Source organism: Zosterops lateralis, assembly GCF_965231275.1.
Source record: "Zosterops lateralis genome assembly, chromosome: 4".
Classification (NCBI taxonomy): Eukaryota; Metazoa; Chordata; class Aves; order Passeriformes; family Zosteropidae; genus Zosterops; species Zosterops lateralis.
The window spans coordinates 51,758,901-51,786,055 of NC_139765.1; the positions used below are offsets into that span (position 1 = coordinate 51,758,901).

The window sequence follows — 27,155 nt, forward strand, 5'->3', positions numbered from 1 at the left end:
TACCCTTCTCTGACACACTCTAGCACCTCTATTTCTTTCTTTCAGTGAAAGATGAAGTGGAAGCCAAAAGGAGAACTGGATACTCATAGGAGTAGAATCATAGGACTAAGGTTGAGGAGCAGAGTTAAATATGAACATTTCCTAGGAAAAAAAAGGCTAGGAAAATATTTTTCAGACGTTCTGCCCTGGACAAGAGTGGTAAAGGTTATGGTATAGGCAGGCCTCCATTTAATCTACTTTGTTCAGTTTTATTTCCATTCTTTGCGAATTGCCAGTTACTTTTTCAGATCTGACACCTCTGACAAACATTCTTCTTCTGTGCACTCTTGAAGATATATTGTGCATATTTTTATTCTCCTCAGATTTCCAAAGCACAATTTGGGAGAATTCACTTTCAAAGCTCAGCTTCAACAATATTTTTCAAAATGGCAGGCACAGCTTTGATTTATGATTTCCATCATAACACCTATAGTAAAACAATCTGCTCTTGTTTAAAAACATTCAGTTCTTTCACTTTTACTTTGGCTTTCAGCAAGTTATGTAAACTGCAGCAGTTCCACCTCCTGCTGCCTACACCAGATGCATTTACACTAACATTTTAGTTCAGATCAGGAGTGGACTTTAGAAGCAAATCTCCTGTCTGCACCCCACTTAACTAGGCTTTGGGTTGCAAGATAGAGTTGTCTCACAGTGTGTGGCATGGGTTCATCTCAACTGGTACAAACAGGAATTGTGTTGCAGGAGAGTACCTTATACCCTTCAGCAGCCAATGGGCATTCAGCCCTTGACCAGACAGAGTTAGACTGAGGTAAAAACCTTCTGAAAACCATCTGGTGTGGACATCTGGTCCTCAACTTCAACTGTTTCCTTCTATAAAGCTACTTGTATCGTTCAGCACTATCTGGTAATATCCACACCCAATATCTGCTCCGGCATTTGCAGAATTCATGCACAAATACGTATTTTGCTGCTCAAATGTAATTTGGGTCATCATGACCAGACTCCAGTTCTCCATTCTTCTCAGACTCCATTCCTTAGGGGAGCCCCCTTGTTCCTGCCCCATATCAGACCCTGCCATTGATTTCCTGTACATTTTATTCCTAGTTTTTATCAATGCTATAGCTACACACTGTCTTCTGAGATGAGCAAAGATTGCAAATTTTATCATGACATGCATGTTAGGACTTTATTACACACTGAGCCACAAGTAATGACTGCCAAGTTGAAGAACTGAAGTTCTGTGTACAAAACCACAAAATACAAAACTATGGAAGTTGAAAGGAGATTATAATTTCTCTAGTTTTAATTTACTTGTTTTTATTGAACATAATCATAGACAGTAGAGCATTTAAAGACAAGATGAAAAATGCAATGATGTTTTTCATCAAAAGAAGCACAGAAGAAGTTTCCCAAAAGCACCATAGTGGGAAAAGAAAAAAATAGTGTTTTAGTCAGTTCTAATGCCACTGATGGGAAGAGCAGAATTACAGAAATGCATGTTAAAAAAAAAAAAAAAAAGGTGTTCTGAAGGAGAGACTGCAGGTGAACTACAGGATTGGGTATGTCAGTGGAAAGAGAATGGAGATTTCTACTGCCTTGGGGCAACTGCTGGAGTCTTCAAGTGACTGCAGGGGAAGTGTTCGACTTTGGCAAAAGGAGCAAAAGAAATAGAGCATGGAGTAGAGAGTGCAGTTTAACTCCAAGGGATGGCCGTGGGCAGCTATCTCAACCCAAACTGGCAGAAACATGCCAGAGACAGCTTTAAAGAGTTTCCTGCAGCTTGGAAAATCAGTGAGCGGTCTGAAATCAGACCTGGAAACAGGAGCCTATTTCCAATGATGCACAAAGCAAGCTGAGAGTTGATATTTCTATCCTTTCTGACCCTGTTTGGAGGCTTTTCTGTCTAAAAGTTAACTATTCTAATTTATATTTTTTTAAAAAACCCTCAATCTTGATGTTAAAAGCCTTCAATATTGGTTAGAAAATTCGCTATAGAAGATGAGATCAGATTAATATCCAAGTACTGGTCGGCTTGAGCCGTTTTTGCAAGAGATTAAATATTAGCCATTCTCTTTTTGTGAAAGTGCATTACAGATCAGGATATTGCATTGTATTTCCAGGTGATAAATTATAACTGACAATGAAAGTCCAGAACAATTCTGACTTGAGGAGGAGCTGAAATTCAGCTTACCCAGTGTGCAATTTCCAATGGGACCAGTGCTTGCTTGTTACAGGGCTCAAGTCCCCACCTGTAGGATCCTGACATTTGTAAGCCTGTGGCTGGAACTCCCTTCAGATTGTTTAACTGTTGTGCCTGCCATTTTCTTCTGTTGCTCTTTGCAGGCAGTAAATGTGTTTGTATACTATCTGCAGTAATTCTGATGCAGCAAGGTGATACTGGAAACTCACTTGACTTGTACTTGTTCAATAATTTAGTTCAGGTTTGTTTCTAGCTGGCTGTCCAGGTGAGCATCTTTTATTACTGCCTATTGTCATGGTTACAGGACTGGCTGCATATCTTCTTCCCTCTATGAATTTTCTGAGTGCAATATGAGAGCTGTCCTTGCCTGGAGTACAAGATAGCAAATCTTCACTGACAGACTTGGATGTGGCATACTGGCCTGTAAATGAGCATTGGTTTATTTCAGTATATCTAGTAGAATTCAAATATATGCACTGCATATTATTAGTTCTTAACTGCTAGTAAGTGGGAAGTTAACAGAAGTAATTCCATTTTCTTACATCTGTGTCATTAACTCTTGGTTTTAATTAGCATTTTGAAGTGTTGCCAGAACTCCCTGTCAGGAAAAAATATCTGTACGTTTTCAAACACATTAACATACACAAAATATTGTTCCATTTATATTAGTATGTTATATAAACAATAGATTGTCAGAGCTGCTGCAAATTCCGATTTGCAGAGTACTTGCACATTTCTTGAAAATAACCAAGTCTTTGGTGAAGGACGTGCTGTCTGTGTCCCTCTTTTGTGTCTGGAGTGGCCCCAGTGAAACGCCACGTAGTCCCTGTGCCATGGAGATGGCCCTTACTGCAGCACAGGAGCTCCTCTCTGCCAGGCAGCTGCAGAGGGAGCAGATGGCTAGAGTGGGAGTGCACAGCCCTCCACAGGCACAGCTGGGCCATACAGCCAGGCTCTCAGACAGAGCATCACTCATCTTTTTTCCTTTCCAGGGTAAAATCACTTTACTTTTTCCCCTCTGTGTAAGACATTGTTAAAACATCTTACTACTTCTTTATATTTAAATCCCTTACTGGATGGATTGATGACTTCATTGGGCAAAAGGAACGTTAACATTGGTATGATTAAAAGTTATTTAGATAGGATAATTTTCCAACAATTCTCACAATTTTTTGCATGCTGATTCCATTCATCTGAAAGCTTTTTTTTGTTTTATGTATGTTGTCCATGAGGGTTTTGTTGTTGTTTCATGCTTTCCTTAGAGATTCATAAGATTGTATGTGTTGATATCTAGAGTGCTCAGAGTGTGACTTAACTGCTGAAGGTAGGAATCAGTGGTAGGTGTGCTAAATATTGCTACAGACAAAGTCTAAAAGAAGGGCAGGTACTCTGATCTCAGATTGCAAACTGTGTTTTAACATTACCACAATAAAAAACATGTGGATGCCAGTTTGGACTTAAATGTATTTACCCCACGTGTTTTGATTTCTAGGAACTTTGAACCAAAAGAACTGGGGCAAGAAATATTCTGCCTGTAATGGTGCCAAACAATCACCGATTAATATAGATGAAGACCTTACCCAAGTTAATGTGAATCTGAAGAAACTTAAATTCCATGGATGGGAAAAGGAAACTTTGGAAGATACTTTCATTCGCAACACTGGCAAAACAGGTAAAAAAAAATCACATTTCATGTATGGAGTTAAGAGGTCTGAAAAGTGATACAGGATGAACAACCCACCAAGGACTTTTAAGGGATTATTTTCATTTCACTTAGCTGGTGCATTCTGAATTTGTCTATTAAATAAATAAACAAAACAACAGTGATGACACTAGCTAAAGGAAACAGAAATCACACAAACAAAAATTACGTGCCTGGACAGATACAGCCAAAGCAATCACATCGTGACTATCATCCCTTCATGAGTGCATTATTAATTCTAAACAGTAAGTTGGCGTTTGCTGTGAAATTATGGTAATTGTTACTATATATCTAGAGTCTGTAATGGGTAGAAAAAAATGATTTTTTAAAGTACGAATAAATTACCTACTCATTTGAAAGCACTTCATGGAAGAGTTGAAGTTACAAAAATCTCAGGTTGCTATTCATCTCACCTACACATAGATACATATAATATAGAAACTTTCATCTGAGTTACTCACACAGACGCCTCCTAACAGTCAAAGAAAAGAAATAGGTGCTTTTGTGTTCTCATTTGTCTTACCAGTCTTAGAAATACATTTTAGAAAGAAGTGATTTATACCTACAAGTGCCTTTTTTTCCCGGCCATGAAAAAAGCTTACAGTATCATCTAAATTGTCAGACAAATCTTTTCACAACCACTTATAAATCCAGGAAAGTAGTAACTAAAAGTTGCTTGTTAGAAGTATTGTTCCTTGTTTTTGGGCATAAGATTGGAGGAAGGTATCTCTTAAAAACTGTCTTTGGCCTTCTATCAGTTCCAGTGGGATCCCTAGATCAGCTTTTTTGGTTTAGTTTGGTTTGGTTTAGTTCGGTTCAGTTTAGTTCAGTTCAGTTTAGCATAATTGTTCCTAATTTCTGTTCTTTCTGTCATGTACTCTCTCCATAGTACTACACAAATCACTTACTTCCCTCCTGCCCTACTAGCTGAGATAAATATTGCTTTGTCTTTTCAAGATGCCCCTGAGAAAATGCTCTTTCAAGTCCTTAAAAGTGAACTGAGCTCTTTCTCATCTACAGCAATCCAGACATTATACAGGGAACTGCTAAGCTTGTTTCAATGGTCTTCAAGGTTTTGAGGAGAGGAATGTAGTGAAAATGAACTCCATTAGTGCTGTTTTATCAAGAGGTCAAGCAGTTCACTTCTTGATATAGTTGCTGGAGATGGGAAAGCCAAAATGTGGGGCTTCAGTCTATCCCATCCTGCTCATTCTCTCCGGAAGACAAATGCTCTGCCCCATCTACAGTTTGTGTACAGCTATGTCCAGCTGAAGACCTGTCATTGCTTTTTCCCATAGGAAGCAGCTACACAGCTAAGGACAGTCAGGACAGTCCTCCTAGGAACTGGCTAAAATATTCTTTTGTCTTGTTCCCTCATGATTTGTATATAGAATTGTGATTAAAAATGGGGGGTAGGTGTGTATTTCCCTTTTTGTTAGAAACACAGGTTAGAAATATAAGCCCTTTCAGGAAGGTATGTACTTCAGGAATTTGTTTTCATACACAGCCAGCTTTCTGAGCTTTTTAGTGTAGTTCTGTCTTAGTTTCAGATAACAGGAAACCAAGTGCACTTCATTAAATTACTATTTTATGAATTACAGCATGAAATGAAACATATTCTCCATGCTAACAGTGAATTACCACACTTGTTACTTAGTTTAAGTAACCAATTTCCTGTCAAATTGCTTATGAAATACAGAGAAATAAGCATATCATATTTAACTTCTAGCACCTAATACTGAAATATGAGCGTTATAGATGCCTTGGCTGGCTTTTATATTGACACTACTTTTTTTTTCCCCCTCTTTCTCAATTTTTTTCAGTGGAAATTAACCTGACAAGTGATTATTATGTGAGTGGAGGTGGGTTAGACACCATATTCAAAGCAAGCAAGATCACTTTTCACTGGGGAAAATGCAACGCGTCATCAGATGGATCAGAACATAGTCTAGAAGGACAAAAATTTCCTCTTGAGGTAAAGTGTAGAATTGATTTTGATGATTTCAACAATTTGACATTCTGTAACATTACTACTCTACAAAATTCCTTTGTTTGTCTCTTAAGTCTATTTGCAAATATAATCATTCACTTAAATCCAAATTAAGAATAGATGATGCATTTTAGAAGGGCAGTGTAACGTGTTAGTGGCATGTTGAAAGTGTCTAAACTGCATTTTTCCCATCTTCTAAGATGATATTAGTTGTCAGTTCTGCTAATCTGACAAAGCTCCCACTAAATGAATATTAAACTCCTACAAATTTGGCTCATCATATTCCTCATCAGTTCGTTGTTTAAAGTGTAAATGGACTTCTCAAAGTCAGGGCTTTGCTGAGAGCCCATGGGAGCTGCTGGGCCTTACAGATACAAAGTGTGACCCATGTTGCTGGGCTGGACAGAGCTGGCAGTGGTGTGCCAAGAGCCATGTGAGCAGGTCCTGGGTGCAGCCACATTGACAGGCAGCCAGGCCAGTGTCCCCCTGACTGGTTTGGCAGAATGGGTTGCAGCAGCATGAGATGGGGTGGAACGAGAGGAGCAGCTCTTCCTGGGATGCACAACGGCCAAACTCTCTTTCCTCAACATGGCATTGTGTCATTTTCCAGTTAAAAAGAGGCAGTTGTGGTGAACTGTGCTGTTCCTCATTCCAAGCATTTTGAACTTCTATGTGAGAGCAAAGCAATAGTGCCAGGGCTGGCCTATACATTTGGAAGAGTGGTAAGCCAGTAATCCCTGGACAGTGTCATTTCTTTTAACTCATTAGCCACCTAAAAATTCCAGTCACACTCCATCTTTCCTCACAAGGCATCACAGAGATACTCTCTTCCATCATCATAGAAAGCTGGTAGGAGCAGGTCACTGGCCTGTACATGCTGATCACTCAGCCCTGAAGGAGATTTCCCAGCTGCATCTGGGGAAAGAGAGAAAGGGATGCAACAAAACCAATGCTCATGACAGTAGTCAGATGTGGGCTCAAAGTGCCTGGTAATCTTATATTACCAATGTTTTTCTATGTTTACTGCAAGGCAGATGCAGTCAGGACATCTTGACGTATTATTCATGTTTTATCAGTGTTGCAAATATTCATTTCAGCAAGTATTCTAGATCAGGTATCCATTTATCTCAGCTTACTGTATTATCCATGAAAAGCACTGTGCTCCTTGAAAAGGCTAATTCCTGAATCTTTAATGGTTTTCCAGGAGTGGTTGTTTTTACTTACCTAACTGTTGATCAATTCCACTCTGCATCCTCAGATAACACAAACGAGATAGGTTAAATACCCCTACATTTGTTTAAATTTTTTTGTTTGGATGTGGTTTCTTTCCCCAAAATGAGGATATAAATAATTGTATTGTTTAACTTTGACAATTTTTTCGTCTATAACATTTGAATATATTTTTAATTGCAGATGCAAATCTACTGCTATGATGCAGATCAGTTTACAGATTTTGAAGAGGCAGTTAAAGGAAGTGGAAAGTTAAGAGCTTTATCAATTTTATTTGAGGTAAACAAAATATATCTTTGTGTCATTTAATAAGCCTTGAAACACAGCAGATGTTCAAACTGAATTTAACTGGTTCCAATGTGTAATCATTGAATTAAAAAATTGCATGTATCTTTCTAATTTATTCTTGCAGAAAAGCAAATTGACAAAATAAGAAGTAAGTTTGTTTGGCTTTAAATAATCTATAATTTTGATGGTAAACTGTAACTTTCAGACTTTTTTTGTGAGGCCTGTACTGTTAAAATATGCAATTTCTTTTTAACAGATTGGACTAGAAGATAATCCAGATTATAATCCAATCATTAATGGAGTAGATAGTGTTAGTCGCTTTGGTAAGTTTGCCTCCATGTTTTATTGATTACTGATTAAATAAATTCCACTTAAATCACACTTCCACAGTGTGATTATGAAACCTTTAAAATGTTGAGAAGCGCGGTTCTCTATTGCTCAGTCATGTCTATTTTGTTAGAAATTACAAAAGTCATCTGGATAGACAAGCACTGGACAATCACCAACTACGTGAAATCTAACATAAGCAACTGTCAGATTCTGCTCCTGGGAGAGAGTAATCTTGGTTATATATACAAACCAGGGAGTGAGATTCTGAAGAGCACTCCTTTGAAAAAAGGTTTGGGGTTTGGTTTAATGGGAAGTTGAATCTGAGTCAGCAGTGCCCTAGAAGCAGGAGAGCCACCCGTGTCCTGTGGGGCATTAGGCACAGCATCACCAGCTGGGCAAGGGAGAGGATTGCCCCACTCTGCTCTGCACTGGGGTGGCCTCACCTTGAGTACTGGGGACAGTTTTGGGTGCCACAATGTAAGAAGGCCATCAGCCTTTTAGCGTACATCCAGAGAAGGGCAACCAAGATTGTGAAAGGTCTTGAAGACAAGGAGTGTCTGAGGTCACTTTGTTCAGCTTGGAGAAGTTCATCACAGCCAACATCTTCTTTGAGTGGGGCAACAGAGAAGCATTTGCTGATATCCGTGGTGACGAGTGATGGACATGAGGAGATGGGATGGAGCTGTGTCAGAAGTTCAAATTGGGCATTAGAAAAGGCCATGCCATTCACTGAGATGGTGATCTTTGACTGGAACAGGCTCCCAGAGGAGTAAGTGGTCATGGCACCAAGCATCTGGATGTTGCTCTTAGTCGTATCATTTAGTTTTAGGTAGTCCTCCTAGTAAGGAGCAAGGACTTGGACTTAATAATTGTTACATGTTTCTTCCAACTAGAGATATTTCATGTTTCTCTACCCCAAGACTATTTGTAGAAACAGAAGTGTAAATGAATAAATATAACTATAATGAGAAATTTGTAACTGTTTGAATGCTAAATCCAGATAAATCTGATTTATTATGTAATCTTCTTAATCATGCATGGATTTTTTAATCAGGATTTTTATATCTGGTTGAAAGCCAGGTAAGACTGTTGTAACTATCCAAGAAGGGTCTTACTGGTGAAACTGTCAGTGTTCAGTAGACTCAGAGGAGACAATTTTTCTTTTAGCAGCTCCTGTGTAAATCCAAAATAGTTCAAATGTATTGTACTGGTAGTGGTTGTTGATAGGGACACATGAACTTCAGCATGGTACACAAAGAGATCTGGGCTGTGTTTCTAACTCAGTTTCATGGTGTCTTTGCAGAAGAATAAATATGAGTGAGCACTGTCTTGAATAGGGATAAATTCTTACATCATGTCCATGACTTTAGGGAACCTTGTCTCAGTTTTCCTTTGTGTAATGGTGCTTGAATGTAAAATGCTGTTTTATAAGCCTTCAAAAGTGTGACACTACAATCAAGATTTTCTTTTCCTAAGGAAAACAAGTGCTATTCAACAAATAGGGAACACTTTTTATAAGTTAGAAAGACATAGGAGGTGTAAATATAAAGTAGTTTAGATTCATTACTTTGTGTGACATTTCCTGTGAAGCAAAAAGAACTAGTAATGCATCAAGATATATGCTGTCCTACAGCCTTGGAAAGAGCTGTAAAACTATCAGGAGAAAAATTCAAGATACAGGCACTACATGGCACTTCAACAATGCTTAGAATACCATTTTTCTGAATAAAATGCAGATGAGCTCAGGAAATTCAGGTCATGACTAAATCAAGTTCTTTCTTCTGAAGAAAAGCACACAGTCTCTCCTCGTCTGAGACATACATGAATTGTCCTTGTCAGTCATATCTGTATTGTGCTTATTTAAATCACAGTTGCTGAGTTCTCAAGCTCTGCAGAGGAGCACTCCTGTTCCTTCTAGACAAACTTTCTGGTTTTCAACATTCTTTTTAGGTGTTTGATTATGAGAAATTAGGCTGTCAGTCTCATTGAAGGGTATTCTAAAATCCAAAGTTGCAAAATATATGGCAAGATTCTTGTTATGAATGAGAAATTTCATGTCCCAAACTATCTATATAAAATGGACTTCATTTTTGCTGAGGGACTAATGTTTTAACTAGACACATACCAGATAGTAGATAGCTTCTGTCTGAAGGCTGATTACCATTTTTATAGGAGGAACAGGAGCATGTGCTTGCTGGACACTACTAATTGTTCCCTCTTCATGATACATGAATGAGAAAGAGGGGATGAGTCAGCTCTTAAACCTTAAATCAGTAGTGAAGTCACTGCAGAGAAGAAAAGCATCAATCCTTTGTAGTCAACTGTTAATGCAATTTGCTGCTCTCACCAAATTTGTAAGGAATTATGAAGACAAAGACAGGTCAGAAATCTGTACAGGTCTGGAGAAGTAACATACCTGCAAAAGCATGAGTTAATGCAGTTAATGCAGAAAATCATTAAATATTCATTAGTAAACACCAATTAGGGAGAAACTTGAAATTAGTAACTTTAGACTGAAATAAGATGTATAAGGATCTACACTATTGCGAGATGTGAAAAGCAGCATTATTTTGGATGCACCAGACAGTAAAGCAGATAATTGTCACAGACTGAAAAGTCTGCCTTGCTGAAGTTGCTACCATTTATGCCAATTTCTGTTGCTGGACCGTGCTGCCATACCAGCAGACAGCTTTCTGTGGATGGGCTGCCAGCTGACAAGGTAAGCAGTAAGCTGCTGACCTGAAAGATGTGATATTTTTTTCACAGAATGTATTCTCCTGAGGAGGTCTTTGCATTGTTTGCTAATTTGTGTAAAGCTGTTAGAGTTTTTCACTATATTATCACCATTTAAAAAAGAATCGTGATCCACAGAAACTCTGCGTCTGCAATCATCAGTGATATTAACCCTCAGGTCTAACATGGCAGCAGTTCCCCAGGCAGTGATTTTCTGCAGCAGTTTGGATCCTGCAAAAAGCTCAACAACTTAAGTAAATTTGGGGGAGAGTTTGAAGCCACATCACAAGACCTAGAACAAAGATTTAACAAACTTTTTTTCTTTGAAATTCAAGAGTGAGACAAAGGTTTGGCACCTTGCAAGTAAGCTTACAGTGAAAAAATTCTTGTGAACAAATATACTAAAATTACTCTATTTGTTACTGGTGTAACTTACTACACCTTCCCAAGTAAATGAAGTTGTGTTTGAGCTATACTTTTTCAAGCTAAATAGAAGACTTCATGATTTAGTTGTATGCTAGTCTCTCTGGAGATTAAATTTTGAAAAGCCTCTAAATTAGCATATTCCTATAATGGTAGTTCTTTGTGAGAGTGTGATTTGTATTTACTAATTGCTTCTGTAGTATTTTAACAATCTGACTTGATTTTTCTTTTTTATTTTTTTAGGAAAACAGGCTGCCTTAGAACCATTTATTTTGTTGGATCTCTTGCCGAATGCAACGGACAAATATTACACTTATAATGGGTCTCTATCAGCTCCTCCATGCTCTGAAACAGTTGAATGGATTGTGTTTAAAGATACCATAAGTATTTCTGAAAACCAGGTAACTTGTTTAATGTAGTAAAGCCAAAACAATTATACATAATACCAAAGAAAAGCAATTGCCACGTGTATGGTAGAAGCTCATGGCATTCGTTGCCAGCCCAACAACAAAGCTTTTCTTTTATCTAGTTAGAAGTTTTTTATGCAGCCATTAAATTAGAAACCATCTATATTAATTGTGTTATATTTTACCTTTTTACAGTTTAGTACTAGAATCTGAGCAATTTCTTATCTTAAAATAGGGTAAAAAAATATTCCAGGCTGTCTGAGCTCAGATAAAGAGGAGTACCAAACAGTTTTTGGACATTCCCCCCACCACATGGTGATGCTGAGCAGAGCATAGCTCCAACAGCAGAGTGGTTGAAAAATACTTGTGGAGTAAGCTATTAGATATAGTGATGTTACAGAAGAACAAAACTTCAGTTCCATGCAGGATAACTCAGCTGTGAGACTTTATGCAACATCTTTTCCCCAGAGTTTTTGCCTATTAGCAGAATCTAGTCAATTTTTATGACTTCTAACTTATTTTTTTTCCTCTCGTCTTCTAGTTAGCTGTATTCTGTGAAGTGCTTACAATGCAGCAGTCTGGCTATGTTATGCTGATGGACTACCTGCAAAACAACTTCAGAGAACAGCAATATAAGTTCTTTGGGCAAGTGTTTTCCTCTTACACTGGACAAGAAGAAATTCATGAAGCAGGTACTTACTGAACAGTCATTCCTCTCTTCACAAGTTAAAAGACAATTTTCAGTAAAAGATTCATCCAAGTATGAAGTTACTCATTTTAAATTGTGTAGAAAGTAGCACACTGTGTTATTAGTCATAAATCTATCACTTCAGAGAAAAAAAACAGCAATCATAAAACACGTCAGATTAAATGGAGTGGAAAATTAAATGCTTGTCTTGACCAAGCGTTCAGTGAAGATCACGTCAGTTCAAGCTTCCTTAAGCTTCCCTTTTAATGTGTTTCAGACGTCAACAGAGCTGCCTTTTCAGAGACTGTTTTACAAACCTATCATGTAGTGTGGATGCTTTTTCAACAGAGACTGAAGTGATGTCATCAAATTAATTTCATGTAGATAATACACAATTCAATGATATATGCACTAAATATAGAAGTCAATGATTACTATACTAACAAGCACAAAAGAATATATAGGAAACAACTAGAAGCACTATGTTGCTACTTGGATGGGAATACCTGCAGATTCTTTAACTCAATTTCATTGAACTGTGTTTAATTAGACATAAACAAATGACTTAAGCACAGGCTACAGGTGTTCTCCAGATAAGGAGTGTGGTTTCATACATGTACTTTTACATATTTGTGTGATCACACATGCATATAGACATACACAAATGCAACTGTAGGATTTGTTTAATGTAGAACATTAGAGAAGCATTTATATTTTCACCTCCATTTTAAGATAAATAGAATTTAAAGGCCCTAGGAATCATTAAACTTAAATGTTCAGATGTAAGAACTGTAACATGAATGCCAAAGTCTCTAAGAGTCAATAGGCTTATTCGTGTTTAATATTGCATAGTATTCAACAGAAAAAAACTAATCTTTTTAATCCCTTTAGAGGTTGTATGAGAAATGTCAAGACTGATTATTACTCAGGTAGATAACTGAAAAATTATTTTGTGTTGTGAAATCCCAATTTTCTCCTGTTGTGTTCAGTGTAGATTCTCATTAGGCAGTAGGATTAAATGCTTGATTTATTGCTGTAATTAATACATGACATTTCTTAAGCAGAACTAAGTTTGCTTAGAAAAACTAGAAGAATCTTTCTATTCCATTATAAAGTAATTTCTAGAATTTTAAAAATATTTTCAGCAATTTTCTCACAGTGACATCCCCAACATTTTTGGTATATAAGCACAGTCCTACTAAGGGTGTGGGAGATGTTTCATTCCCCAAGCATGCCTCGTAATATGTGTCATTTCCCTATGTGATATGTATGTAGCAATTTAAGAAGATTGAAATAGCTAATCCTTACAGCCATACTTGAGGATTTACCTAAAAAAAGAGTTTTGAAATCGTACTGCTTAATCTTCACCAACCTCAGCTGGCAAATCCATTTATAATAAAAATCATTGTTTACTCCTGTAAACCTGAGAACCATTGTGATGGCTGCTGGGTCCATTGGGTAATTTTCCATCCACTGCACCCTTCTGGTGAATAAGGGAATACCCTTATAAACTCTGGGAATAAGGTCTGAAACCTAACTCTTATTTATCTTCCTGGATCTAGTAAGGTATAAAAAACAATATGTTATTAAAATTCAAGACTGACAATATATACTGATAAAAAGTATTAGTCAGCCTGTATTCCCTTGAGAAATACAACCACGTAAAGTTCAGCAGCTGTCTTAGTTAAATTCCCTCGTGGGACATGGAGTCAGGACTTGTGCATTTACGTTCCTCAGTCCACGACTCCTTGTGAATTCTCAGATTCTCGTACGTGTGTGTGGGACACTTTCACTGGCATGGTGTGTGGGGTGCAGGTGCCCAGGATTGGCAGTGGTGGGTACAAAGAGAGCCTCTATCAGACACAGACAGTTCCAGCCAGCTCCGACCCCCCCATCTCATGGCACCACTCAGCCATGGTGGCAGCACCTCTGGGAACACAAAGCTGCACAGCAGTGAGAGTGAGGGAAACATGAGAAACAGCTCTGCCACACCCAGGTGAGAGAAAGAGGAAGGGGAGGAGATATTCCAGTAGCAGAGCAGAGGTTCCCCTGCAGCCCATGGTGAAGATTATGGTGAGGCAGCCTGTCCTGTGGCAGACTGTGGAGACTCCATGTGGGAGCAGGCTCCTGGCTGTGGCTTTGAAGAGGAGCCTGTGCAAGAGCAGATTTTCTGTCAGGTCTCTAGCCCTAGGGAGGACCAACATTGTAGCAACCTGTTCCCAGAAGACTGTACAGAGGCTGGAAAAATTCATGAGAGACTGTACCCTGTGGACGGGACCCCACACTGGAGCAGAGGAACAGCATGAGGAAGGAGCGGCAGAGACAAAGTGTTATAAGCTGACCACAATTGCCATTCCATATTCCCCTGTGCCACTGGGGGTCAGGAGGTGGAAGAATCAGGAGTGAAGTTGAGCTTGAGAAGAAGGAAAGGATGGGGAGGTTTCATAGTTTTGTTTTTGTTTCTAACTATCCTACTCTATTGTTGGTAAATTTCCCCATGTCAAATCTGTTTTGCCCTTGATGGTGGTTGGTGCGCGATCTCTGTCTTTATCTTGACCAATCAGCTTTTCCATCTTACTTTTTTTCCCCTGTCCTGCTGAGGAGGGAGAGTGGGCAAGTGTCTGGGTGGGGACCTGGGGGCCAGCCAAGGTCAACCCAACACACATCTGCTGTGCTGCTCCACCTCCATTACAGAGAGAGTATAGACCTAGAATATAAAAAAACTACTTTTTGCCACACACTGTCAGGGATGTACAAAGCCCCTGAATATATAAATGTAAATTTATATATTTTTGTTGAAGCAATATATATATTGTTGAAGCAATTTCATGGCTTCAACAATTGAAAAGTTGAATTTAAAAGATAATCTCAAGCATAGATTTAACTAAAAGTAGAAAAAAACAACAAATGTGGAGGAAATAAAGCCAAATTTGTGCAGCTTATAAAAGTCTTCTGGTCAAAAACATAGCCCAGGCAGTTTTTGGCAATGATTTGGCTGATGTACCCCAGTGGTTCCCCATGGTGCAATTAAGTTTAGATGAAAATTTCCTAAGTTAAATGGGTAGCATTTTATTCCACAGAAGAATAAGCAAAGATAGACTCACTACCATAACATGATGTGATATGGAAAACGAGAATCTAAGTATTCACCTGGAGAAAGCAGAGACTTGGATTCAAGTCTAGCAGGGGTTTGAGTAGGCCTCTGACTTCCTGTGAATTTTTTGCTATTTTGTATTTTGCTGCTTCTGACTTATAATCAGTTTAATATTTGTGGCTTCAGACTAGTAACAGACTCAAGAATTCCCTTTCTTGCAGTCTCTTTGCTCAGATTTTCTAAAAGTTGGTATCAAAGCAGAAGTACTTAATTAGGTAAGTTGTCATGTGGTCTCCCTTTTTCTAGTCCCTGGAGAAAGAAAATGGGAAAGGGCAGCATAAAGTACCTCTGTTTTTCTGACTGGTAGGAAAGAAAAGGGATCAGCAGGATGATTTATGAAGTGACATCAGAAGAAGGGCAAGAGAAAACATTTTGGGAAGAAATGGAGGTGAAATAATATGTAGATGATTGTCATTTAGTAATACTATCAGTATTACTAAATGAGATACATGAATGCTGAGATACATATCAAAAGGAGGAGAAGAAAAAGGAAGATTTTTTCCTTGGGAAAAAAGAGAAGAACCTACTGGAAAAGGAAAGAAAAAAATAAAGATATAGCACTGGAAGCATCAAGCTTGTACCTTATAATGCTACTCTGTGACTGAGTCTGAATACACACAGATTTCAGAACCAAATTCACTCATAAGCAGAAAAGAAGAAGGGAGGGAAAAGGACTGTAGAGAAGAATTTGGAATACAGAGAAGCCTGGTGTTTATATTACAAAAAATAATTTTGACAAGAATCTTAAATACCTTTGAAAATAAATACCTGAGGAGTCTTTAGATTCATTGAAAATGAATGAAATCTCTTTAAATCGCCTGTCTTAATGATCAGAATTGAGAAGGGAATCATCTGCTGGCTTTGTGATTTCTCCTTGCCATCTGGTGGAAATGGGGAGGAATGATAAATTTTTGGAATAGAATGGAATGGAATAGACACAACATGAGAATTTTTAAAATTTTTTCTTCTTTTGCATCAATTAAAATAATTAAGCGTAATTTATAAAATGGTGTATCAGTTATATAGCACAGTAGATTTAAAACTAAATTCGCCTAAATTACACAGACTAACGCTTCCTGTACTGTTACCTTACACACACGAACACAAAAATTAAAAAAGCCTTGCTGCTTATCTTCCACTGACTATCTCAGAGGGGAGGGGCTCAGAACTGCCCACCTTCCCCGGGGAACTGGAGAAATTATTTTGAAAATATTTTGACGGGGCTTGTGCGCCCCCTTGTGTTCACTTGGCAAAATGCAAAGCTGAAGGACTTCATTCAAAATTGGCATTGTCCCCCAAAGCGTTGAGGCATCTTGGTGTTTGCTTCGTTTTAGAGACCTCCAAAGGATCTGCACTTGTTTCCTTAGTTAGCTGAATAGTTTTTTGGTTACTTTTTCTAGATACTCATATGTTGCTCTTAGCACATTATAAGATGTAAAAAATGTTTCCTCGTTTATTCCAAATAGGAAATGACTGCGTAATTGCTTGTGCAAAAGTCAAGCTAAAAATATAATAATATGAAACGACTACTGCTAATGTAATACTTAGCTTCTTCTTATTTGCCTCTTCTTTAAGTACTATAAAAAGATTCAAACAGCCTTGAGGGAAAATTCAGGTAACAGGTTTACCTTTAACCATTAAACACCATCAACTGTGGATTATTCTATTATAGCTAGTGTGAGGGTATGCAGCTTTTCTAGTGCTACTTTGATAGAGCCATAAAGACAGAATTATTGAGATTTTTTGATTCCCAAAACAGATATAAGAATCTTTATGTTTTATCATTTATATTTTATTTCTTAGGAACTGGATATTAATATCTCACAAAATATAGTATAAGAGGCAGGGAGAAGAGACTGAGTCCTCACTTTACTTTTTTTTTGGAAATTCATTGGTGTTAAAATACTGGTTCTGTTTATAATGGCATGGCATTTCAAATATTTTAGTAGAAAGCTAAAATTTAGGCACACAAAAAGACTTTGATTAGTTTTCTCAGGAGTTATCTCAAGATTTTAGTAGTTACTTACTTATACCATTTAATAAATACCATATTCTTTCCTCTTTTCTTTCTTCTAGTTTGCAGCTCAGAACCTGAAAATGTTCAATCTGATCCAAAGAATTATACTAGTCTTCTTGTCACATGGGAAAGACCTCGTGTTGTGTATGACACCACAATTGAGAGATTTGCTGTCTTTTATCAACAGCTGGATGGAGAAGACCAGACTAAGCACGAGTTTCTGACAGATGGGTATCAGGACTTGGTAACTGCAAACTCTTCAATTTTCATAAGAAGGGATGATGGTTTAACAACTCACTGTTAATTATTGTGACAGATTAAACTGTGGCTGAGAGCTGATTTAAGAGAAATTATCTCATTTTTTGGCTGAAAAGCCACAAAGACAATTTAAAACAAAAGGAAAAGCTTCTGTTGTCTAGAATAGGGAAAAACTTTACAGGTTGCTGCTTCGATTTGCCTATACTTGCCATGATCATGTCAACCACAGAGCTCCTTAGGCATAAAACCCATTGGCAATAATAATAATCTGTACTTCATTGCTCATGGGTGTGAAAGAATGACCTACACAAGCAACTAATGAGATTCAATTCAATTATACTGCTATAAATACAAAGTTACTGACTACAGCTTCATGGTATATTACTGATGAGATCTGTTCCTCTAACCCTCTTTAAAGACTCATCAGATATAATGTTACTTAAACTTGTGTTCAATGCTGAATAGTTCTTTGGTTTGGTATCCTCTACGTTAAAGTCACAGGTTTGTTGTTTTTTTTTTTATTTGATTGAAAACCATTTGTGATAATAAAATATAAAATGCCCACATTATAACACTAGAAGAAAGGGGTTTTATGGTTCATAAGAAAATGTTTATAAAAAAAATAACATTTTCAAATACTTGATACTTATTTGCAAATAAATGATTAAATGTATTTTTTCTTTTAGGGGGCTATTCTAAATAACCTGCTGCCCAATACAAGTTATGTTCTTCAGATAGTTGCTGTTTGCTCTAATGGTCTGTATGGAAAATACAGTGACCAAGTCATTGTCGATATGCCTTTAGAGGACACAGGTAAGTGGTGTTTTGAGTTTAGTCATCCCTTTTAGCTGAAAAATCTGTATTTGAAGAAGTAATTTGTTTGCAAACCAGTTAAAATGCGTGACTTCCAAATTATGCCAAAATGAAATTTAAAAATAGCTGCAGTTAACCTTCAGCATGTCCCTTTCTAATGATATTTTACATGACATAATTCCTTGTAAGCATTACCTATAAAAAACTGCATGTTAATTTTTTAATTCTAAGAATATTCTGAAAAGCACCTACTTGATTTCAAATCTCACAAGTGTATCTTTTAGATATGTAGGGAAATAAAGCCATGTTTGGTATTATTTCTCTATGGTTCAAGCATCCTCTCAAAATTAATCCACACAGCCAAAGTATTAAGGAATTAAGCAATACAACCCCAATATATGATTTATAAGTCTATATTAAGGATTTTGAAATGTTATTTCTTATGAATACTTGGAGTTTGATTTCAAAAGACTTGTGATGATGGAATTCCTTTGCTTCTTAATGCTGCCTCACAAAAAAAAATCAAAAGGCCTAACAAACAAATCTTAATGATTTCACAGCCAGATTTGCTTCTCTGCCTGCTGGTAAATATGAAATAACTTGAAACTATAGCATGAAGCTTCATCTTGTCCTTAATAATTCCTTTAATTCAGTGTAAGTTTTAGCATCAGATTCAGTTCTTATGGAAGTGAGTGAGACCTGTTTTTTTAACTAAGAACACTGTAATTAATCATAGAAAAAAATCAAATGCATTTTGATCATGTTAAGAGCTATTTTCTTTTTACCTAAGGGCCTGCATTTTGTTGTTTGTTTATGTGTTTTGCAAATTCTGTTTTATGCTTATGTATGTCTGTTTAGCTACAGCAAGGTCATTAATGATGTTGTGGTGAACTTGGGAAAACAGGCCAGTTTTTCATTTCAAGGGAGCCACATTCCTTTACAGTCAGAGAGAATGTGATTCTCAACAATCTCTACCACATGAATTCTGGACTTATAAGGGTAAATAGGTTTGTAATAATGTGGGATTGTCTGTAGGCAAGGACACAGCACCAGGTATAGTACATACACATTTTTAATAAAGATCTAACCTATCTTTCAAACACAATGTATTAAGAATAGTGTGTTTTAGGGTCTTAGGTTAATATCTACCAGAATTTTCCTATTTCTCTTTAGTTTTCTGAAAAGTCCACAACAAAGTTCTGACATTCTGCCTGACATTTCAGTCTTCTGTCTACCTTTTATATATCTCTTTAGATAGTATTTTCTTCCACTTACTTTCCAGAATTTTCTGGGTTTCTGTTTGAAGAGTTTTCTCAGATGAGCTTTCATCTTTATACCCCACATCTGTTCCTACATGGAATGGCAAATAAGCCTCATAGTGTTATCATCATTTAACAACAGTTCAACAAATCAAGTCAGTATAGTGCTGCCATCACAGCTGTAAAACCCTCTGAAAATATATATTGCAAAGCAAAGTCCAGTATAGGTGATATGCAGAGGATAAACCACCCTCCTCCTGCTACTGCTGTATCCCTGCAGTAAGGATGAGTTGTATACCACCCTGCTGTGTTCCATGACTCCCTTTGGCAGAAGATGTGGGTGCAGAGGCAGGAAAGAGACAGGAGCACTGGGGCTGGGCAAGCACTGCCAGTGCACCTGTGGCACGAGCAGAGGCTGCTGGGGAACAGGCTCAGCAGGAGGATGATGAGGCATTGGGCAGAGGCTGCTGGAGAACAGGCTCAGCAGGAGGATGATGAGGCAGTGGGCAGCCTGTGGCTGTGCAGGTCCAGTCACCCAGCGTGGCATCCCTGCTGTACTTCTGCTGAAGTCATGCAAAAAAGGGGCATCACATTCATTCTGGTAGAAGGAAGAGTGAGGGAAATACATACCAGAAAATTAACTTTACCTTCCAGTATCAGCAGAAATTTCTCTTGGGTTTGTATGCTCAGACAAGAGAATTTGGTACAATAAAAGTTATATTTCAGACTGTGTTATATTTGCTATAATAAATGTTAATGTATCAGACTGAAGGTTTGATACTCTCAAGGCTTTTTACACAGACAAATCATTAATTTCTACTTTGATATTTAAATTTTTATCAATATAAATAAAAAGGGAGTGAAGCTTTTAAATAAAAATTAAATACAGAAATAAAAAATTGCTTGTTAAAAAAAACAAACAACAAACCAAAAGTTCATTGACATGCTTCCTATCTGAAATGAACACAAGTTATTAAATCTGTTTTGGTTCTTTTATTTTGGCACTTCCACAGTGGTACCTCTGAAAGCACTGAATAAATAAAATTCAGGGGAAAATTCCTCTCATGTAATTAGGGATTTCTAAGAGTGTACACTGCTCTATAAATAAGTTGGTTGTTCACATGCTGTGTCAACTCTGGATACAATTTGAAAATAGGAAAAAATCCATTAATTTCTGATATTAATGTTTACTTGCATAATAACTTTTACTAATTATTTACACCTGAATTAACTGTTGCAAATGCTTCAAATATTTTCATATTTAATTATAATATACTTAATATTAGACAACAGATATATGAGAATGTAGATATCTAATAAGAAAGATTTCTTCAGAGCAGCTTACTGATTACAACTATAACATCAAATTGGTTTTGTGATCTGCTTTATAGATCTTGAGGCAAAAGGGGATTTCTTGGAGCTCCTGCTTGGGAATTTATGAAAGAAAAGTTATCTTCACCGTGAAGACATGAAATAAAGTTGACACACATAAAGCATAATTTAAATCTTTCATTTTCAAGAATTACTCTGAGTAATCCAGTTTAATTAAGATGAAATTCACTATGGTCACCTCCTGATCAATTAGTCTTCCTGTTAAGAGCTAAAGCAAGGCATGAGTCATGCAGAGCCATTAGATGGGCCGTTTTCCAGGAGGAATTCTATCCTTGGAGATAGTATTTCAGCATTCAAATATTTCAGCATTCAAAAAGCTGAAGACTGTTGTTTTAGACTTTCCTTTCTGAGATATTTGCAAGAGAGTGTTTCTCATGCCTTCTCCTCACCCAGTCTGGTGCCTCCCATATGTTTAGTGGGGGCTCTGCAGGCTCTGGTGGTCCACGGATCCAAGGCTCCTGTTCTTAGCAATGTTTTGTAAGATGAAGGACCTCTTTGGGGCCACAGTCTCTGCTTTAGTTTTTGGAAGCCTCAGGAGCTGTAATGCAATGACATTGGGCAAGCCACCATAGTGGAGACCTCTGCTCTTTGAGTTTTTCCTAAACTCTTCAGAATTGCAGCCCTTCACCTTGTAATACAGTGTGTGTGCAGGTTAAATTTTTTCCCGTTAGTCTCCACTTAGTAAAAGCCAAGAAATGCACTGCTTCGTGTAGCTACAGAATTTCCATTGAAAATTTAGGTAATTGTGTACAGAGTATTTTAATCAGCTTTGATAAAATTCCGACCTTTATTTACAAAATTTTCATTTGTTATTAGAATTGGATTTTGAATAACTGTAAATGTGTGCTTTGACTCTCTAAATAACATCTGTGTAGAACTGAAGATTGTGCTGTAGTTTGTTGTGTAGCTGATACTGGTGGTACTTACATGCTTTTGGTGACACAGGAAAGGAAAAATAAGAATATAACTTCCCAATCCTGTTCCTTTGTGTAGACTTTAGTTGGTGTTTGTCAGAAAAAATTCCAACATGCTGGGATATAGCTCTCCAGTCCTGTCTCCTGCCTGGCAGCTCATGCTGTCAGCAATGCTTTCTGAGGGTCTAACTATGCAACCTCTTTGTAACTCGTGTTTGTGATTCTTGTCCTAAAATAGCACTAAGCATATATTAAATGTCTGATTTAGGGAATGCTTTTTTCTAATTTTGTGCTGATAAAAGTAGAAATCTGAAAACTAATTTAATCAAAAGAAACTGGCTTTACTTTTGTTCTTGCCATGTCATTTATTACATAAGTCAGTACAGAAATGAAAGAGTTTATGTTATGTGCACTATTCTGTGATTATAAATCATATTGTTTAAAGGGATTTTTAAAATATTTCCGTTGAAAAAAATGTAGGGAAATAGTTACTTTTTCTGTATTTGTTCTATCATTTCTTCATCTGTAATTAAAATAGACTATGAAAATACCTCTAGAGAACACTAACTATTTTATTTTAAAATGTACACTATAGAATAATCAATATGTGGTTCCAGAAAAAATAAACAAGCTTGTTCATCAACCTATATCAAAGGGCTGTTTTTTGGAGGGTGTGGCTCTTCACCTTAGATGGGGGATGTTACTATATTTTTGTAATGGCCTGTCAAATCAAAATCAGCAGCAGGATTAACAGAACTTCTGTAAGCGTGTGTCTCTAATACTTTTGACAAATAAATTTTTTGTGACCATCTAAATTTAAATATTCTTTATAAAGTTCCTGAAGATTTACTGGTTTTGTTAATAAGCAGGTTATATAAATATATAATGTATATATGTATGTTAATGCCTCTCCCTTGAGAAAACAGCAAGAAACTGTGGTTTCCTGCTGCTGGAATTTGAGATCATGTTGTACTACTGTATACTCTAGCACAATCAGTAGAGTTTGTTTTTCTGGCTGAGTCTGATTAAAGCTCAGCTCAAGAATAGTGATCACAAAAAAGAATGAATAGAATTCCTCTGCACTGAAAACATGTTTCAGAGAAGTCTGTTGAATACCTAGCACATGGTGTGGGTCTATTATGGAAAGGCATTCAGACTAATGTCAATATTTGATTTGTATCATTGAGAAGCCAGGGAATATCATTATCTCCTCCACCCCTTCCCTCCACTCCCCTCCCCACCCTGCCCCAGAGCCTCCTAGGCCTCAGGAGTCAGAGGTAAGATAATTTTTTATCTATCTAGCTAAAGAAAGGTCAGTTCTATACTTGGTAATTTATAGATGTTTGTTACTAAAGGACAATTTGTGAAGATTTTGTGCAGCATTGCTTAGTCAAAATTTATTTGCATGCTATAACCTACAAATAATACTGTATGAGCTTATTAGTTTGATTAACTTAATCTAGTGTATGTTGCATATAGCACATCTCAAATTGATTTGAAAGGTAGATACAGATAGACCAAAGAGAATACAAATTAAATCATCTGACTTTGCAAAACCAAGAAATATAGAGATGGTATCTTTATCCTTGTGTATTGAACAAACTACATTTGAGAATTGTGGAGGAAATACAGACATGGAGCTGTGTGTGATGGTATTGTTAGAATTGTTCTCCAGGCTAAGAGATTGGCATTTTCACCTAGTTCAAATCAGCCCTCAGAATATGTGTTAGCACTTGCATGCAGATAGAGTGCTAGAACATGGCTTAGGAGAAAGCCTAGGAAAGACTCAGAATGGATATGGGCCTTTTTGTGGACCAAAGGAGCAATAAGGTAGTGCTCTGGAAGGGGTGTTAGATTTCCTCACTGAAGACCTGTGTTTAGATTTCCTCACTGAAGACCACCAGGGAGGTGGATGTTTCTTTCAACCTGTTTTGAAGCCTCTTCTTGCTGACCACCATCTGAGGTATAACGTTGGATTTGGCTAAAAAGAGAGAAAGGAGAAACTACTTCTGAATTTGGAGAGATGGATTTTTAACTGGGTTGTAGGAAATTAATTTCTTCAACCTGTTTCAACTGGTTTTTATTTTTGAAAATAAAAAAGCCTCTAGAGCAGTTCTTCACAGAGCGTGCAGTACCTGTTTATCAGGGACTTTTTCTGGGATGTGATAGAACTGGCTTCATGTCTTTACATTAAATCAAGTAGGGTGAGAGTTTGAAAGAGGCTGTAAACACTGGGAAGGGTGGGTCTCTTTGGTCTGCCTTGCTGGAAGTGTGCAGCCTGCTGCATACTGACTGAGATAGCATTGCTGTTGTTCTGGTACCTAAGTCCAAGCCGGGGTGCACAAATGAGGAATTTTCTATTTGAAAATTATAGAACAGATTATTTTACAAGAATACCTTCAGAGCTTTCAGACAATCTAGAGAAATAGTTGATCCCTAGACTTAATGTTTTTCTCTCTTTTGTATTTCTGCCTTCAACTATATTTCTCATTGAAAACGGTCTTGTAAACTTGGCTTTCCCCAGCCAACATGTGATTACTGCAAAAGTTCAAATCCAAAACTATCAAAATAGAGCCAGAAAAAACTGTTGTGGCTGAATGAATGTGTCCTGTCTAAGTGAGTGAGCCCTGCTACCCTTAGTCGTCCTTGCTCCAGGGGGTTGGCCACTTCTCCAAACACAATCCTACAAAAAATCTTAGGCATGGTCTCAATAACCATTAATCAGTTGAGTCCTTGCAGAATTCAAAATTCTGTCTATTTAAAATTGTGGATGATACAGTGTGTATTTTTGTTTTATAGAGGCTGACCTCATTCCTGAACTGAGTGAAGCTGAAGAATATGAGGTATAGCATTCATTTGTTTTTTAAGAAAATATTTAAAATAAATACATTTCAACTAGGTCCAAATTATGTTCTGTGAAAATATACAAAACTGTGTCACCAATTGAGTGTATTACCTGCATTTATGTATACATAATATATGTATACATAACAAACATACAAGTATATGTATATGCATGTTTGTGCATATATAGCCTTTGAGCTATATTTCTCCCTAGATAACTCTGGACATACCTCAGTATTTCTCTGGGACTGGAGATACATGTTGAAGTAAAGGATATCACAGAATATTCCTAAATATTTTTAAAAGTAGGCATCAGTTTACAATCACCCCTCTGTTGAAGCTGACAGAATTGTTTATTTAGTAGAATCAAAGCTGCCATCCAGTGTTAGGCTTTTTAGTTGAAGAGAAGTTTGATTTGTCCTTGTTTGTGATGGTCTTACGTAGTAAATTAAAATAAGGGAGGACAATAAGTTGTGCTGAAGAGTGAAATTCAAGTGTCTGCTATTGTGCTATTGCCAGTGTACTATTGGTTTAACCATTTCTCAGAAATTCTTGGATGGTCATTTGCATCTTGAACTCAAGTTAAACTTTAAAGTATAGCTCTGTTTTACAAAATTTTTTATGATCTTATGGTAACCTTTAGAGGCCTCATATTCAGTAACCAGGTTTCTTGTGTCACAGAAAGGAGAGATGTAAAAATACCATGATTAAGTTTTTAACAGTCTCCAATACCAATTTTCAGCATAGGCAGTTACTTCAGTAAGACATGTATTAAGTAATGCCTCAGAATTTTTAATTTATAGTTTCACTCTATGACCACAATATTCTCACTGCATGACGAGACTTTTTAGTTAAATAGACAGCCTGTGCTTACCTATCTATTTACCCTTCTTTGCATTTGTGGACCCTGAGTAACCAGTAATAGAGTCATTTCTCTGTTGTTGTAAGCTATGTATCTAGATTATTATATTGCATCTGTTAGGTGCCAGTGAAAATCAACTGATTTTTACTTGAACCAAGATAGTTTAAAAGTGCATGCATTGCCTTGCAGAAAGTAGATCTTTAGAAACAAAGGCCTGCCCAGTCCAGCCCAGGTTTGAAGACTATCAGTCTTGGTGCTACTGTCCCTACATTTTAGGTATTTACTCCTTAGAACGAAATCCAAACCTGAGAGTCACATCTGAGGGACCTTATGTTGTGTGAGTGCATGGGGGTTTCCTGGTTCTTGGTTCAAAGAGGGACTGCAGTGTGAAGCCCAGCTCTAGCCTAGTGGGTGAAGCTCTTGCTCTGGTGAGTCTGGGTGAAAGTTCACAACTCCTGTGTGCTGAGTGCCTCAGTCAAGAATGTACTCAGCAGCTCTTTATCTTGGGCACATTCTTTCAAAGACTGTTGATTTTTTGCATTATTTTCCCTGCTGTGCCCTGTTCAGTGCAGGAATGAGAGATCTACTCAACCTAAACTATAGTGGAAACTGAGGAGTTATTAGACTGATAACTGTGCCTATCTCCTGTCTACTGGGTGTTTTCTCTCAGCATTATGCTTTTGAATAAAAACCAGTGGCATTTCCAGCACATCTCCAAGCCAGATGTTTGGAAAAACAAAACAAGCTAAACAAAACCATTCAACAACAAAAGAACCAACAACAAAAAAACCCCTCCAGACCATTTTGCCTAGAGGCTCTGCGCTGCTCTGTCAAATTAAGTCCCTTCAGAAACTGAATGTGTACCTCAGTGTAGACCTCAGTGTAGATTGCAGAGTTGGTCTGGGACAGGTTTAATTCTGATGCAACTCTAGATGGGGGCACAGTGCAGAACTGCAGGGGCTGCTGTGTCTACATCAAAATAAAAATGCTTGTTGAGCGAGTTAGGTGTTTCAATCTTATGGTTTTTGATTTGGTGCAGGGAAAGCTGGAGAGGAGAAAAAAGATTTGACCTTAGATCCTCAAGCACTACCTAAGTCCTGATTGCATTCAGGCACATAATATTTTTTTCTTTTGGATATGTCTTTAAAAGTCAAAACTCTAACTCAGATTTTGCTTAAAGTATTGTTATTCATTATTGTACATATTCAGAAAACAAAGGGTCATAACAAGACATGGAGATATGACTCACAACACTTGTGAAACTCTGACAGTCATGCTGGAGATCGTGAAATCTCATTTTCTGGAAAACTCTGACAATTCAGCAGAATTGGGGTCATAAATATATTTTACAAATTCTGGTTTTATTATTATGGTTTAATTACCATCAGGATATTAGTGCAAACCTCTAAGGCATTTTGATAGAAAAAGCATTTTTTCATTGCTGTGTGTGCAATATATGCTATATATTGCATATACAATTGCATTTTATTAGGAAAGAGTTGGAGCTTTTTTAATAAAGTAGATAAATACTGTGAGTGATTTTTGCCTCCCAAACACAATTTAAGAAATGCAATATTGAAGAAGTTGTTGGGACACAACATTTTTCTGTTTGCAAATAAGTAATATTTTTCAAGATAAAAGAAGATACTTG

The 27,155-nt window shown here is 37.2% G+C and overlaps 1 protein-coding gene across 8 annotated transcripts in view; it reads left to right on the top strand.

The window, feature by feature from the left end:
- PTPRZ1 (protein tyrosine phosphatase receptor type Z1) overlaps positions 1-27,155 on the top strand; it is a 130,572-nt gene that overhangs the window by 68,428 nt on the left and 34,989 nt on the right. For 7 of the 8 annotated variants that reach the window (XM_083859977.1, XM_083859979.1, XM_083859978.1 and 4 more), the window contains exons 3-11: positions 3,693-3,872; positions 5,726-5,877; positions 7,306-7,401; positions 7,667-7,733; positions 11,140-11,297; positions 11,845-11,995; positions 17,222-17,406; positions 18,107-18,233; positions 24,598-24,641. In XM_083859977.1, the coding sequence (XP_083716103.1) occupies positions 3,693-3,872; positions 5,726-5,877; positions 7,306-7,401; positions 7,667-7,733; positions 11,140-11,297; positions 11,845-11,995; positions 17,222-17,406; positions 18,107-18,233; positions 24,598-24,641 (1,160 nt within the window). The remainder of the gene's footprint in view (positions 1-3,692; positions 3,873-5,725; positions 5,878-7,305; positions 7,402-7,666; positions 7,734-11,139; positions 11,298-11,844; positions 11,996-17,221; positions 17,407-18,106; positions 18,234-24,597; positions 24,642-27,155) is intronic. The other variant, XM_083859984.1, reaches the window with a different exon arrangement.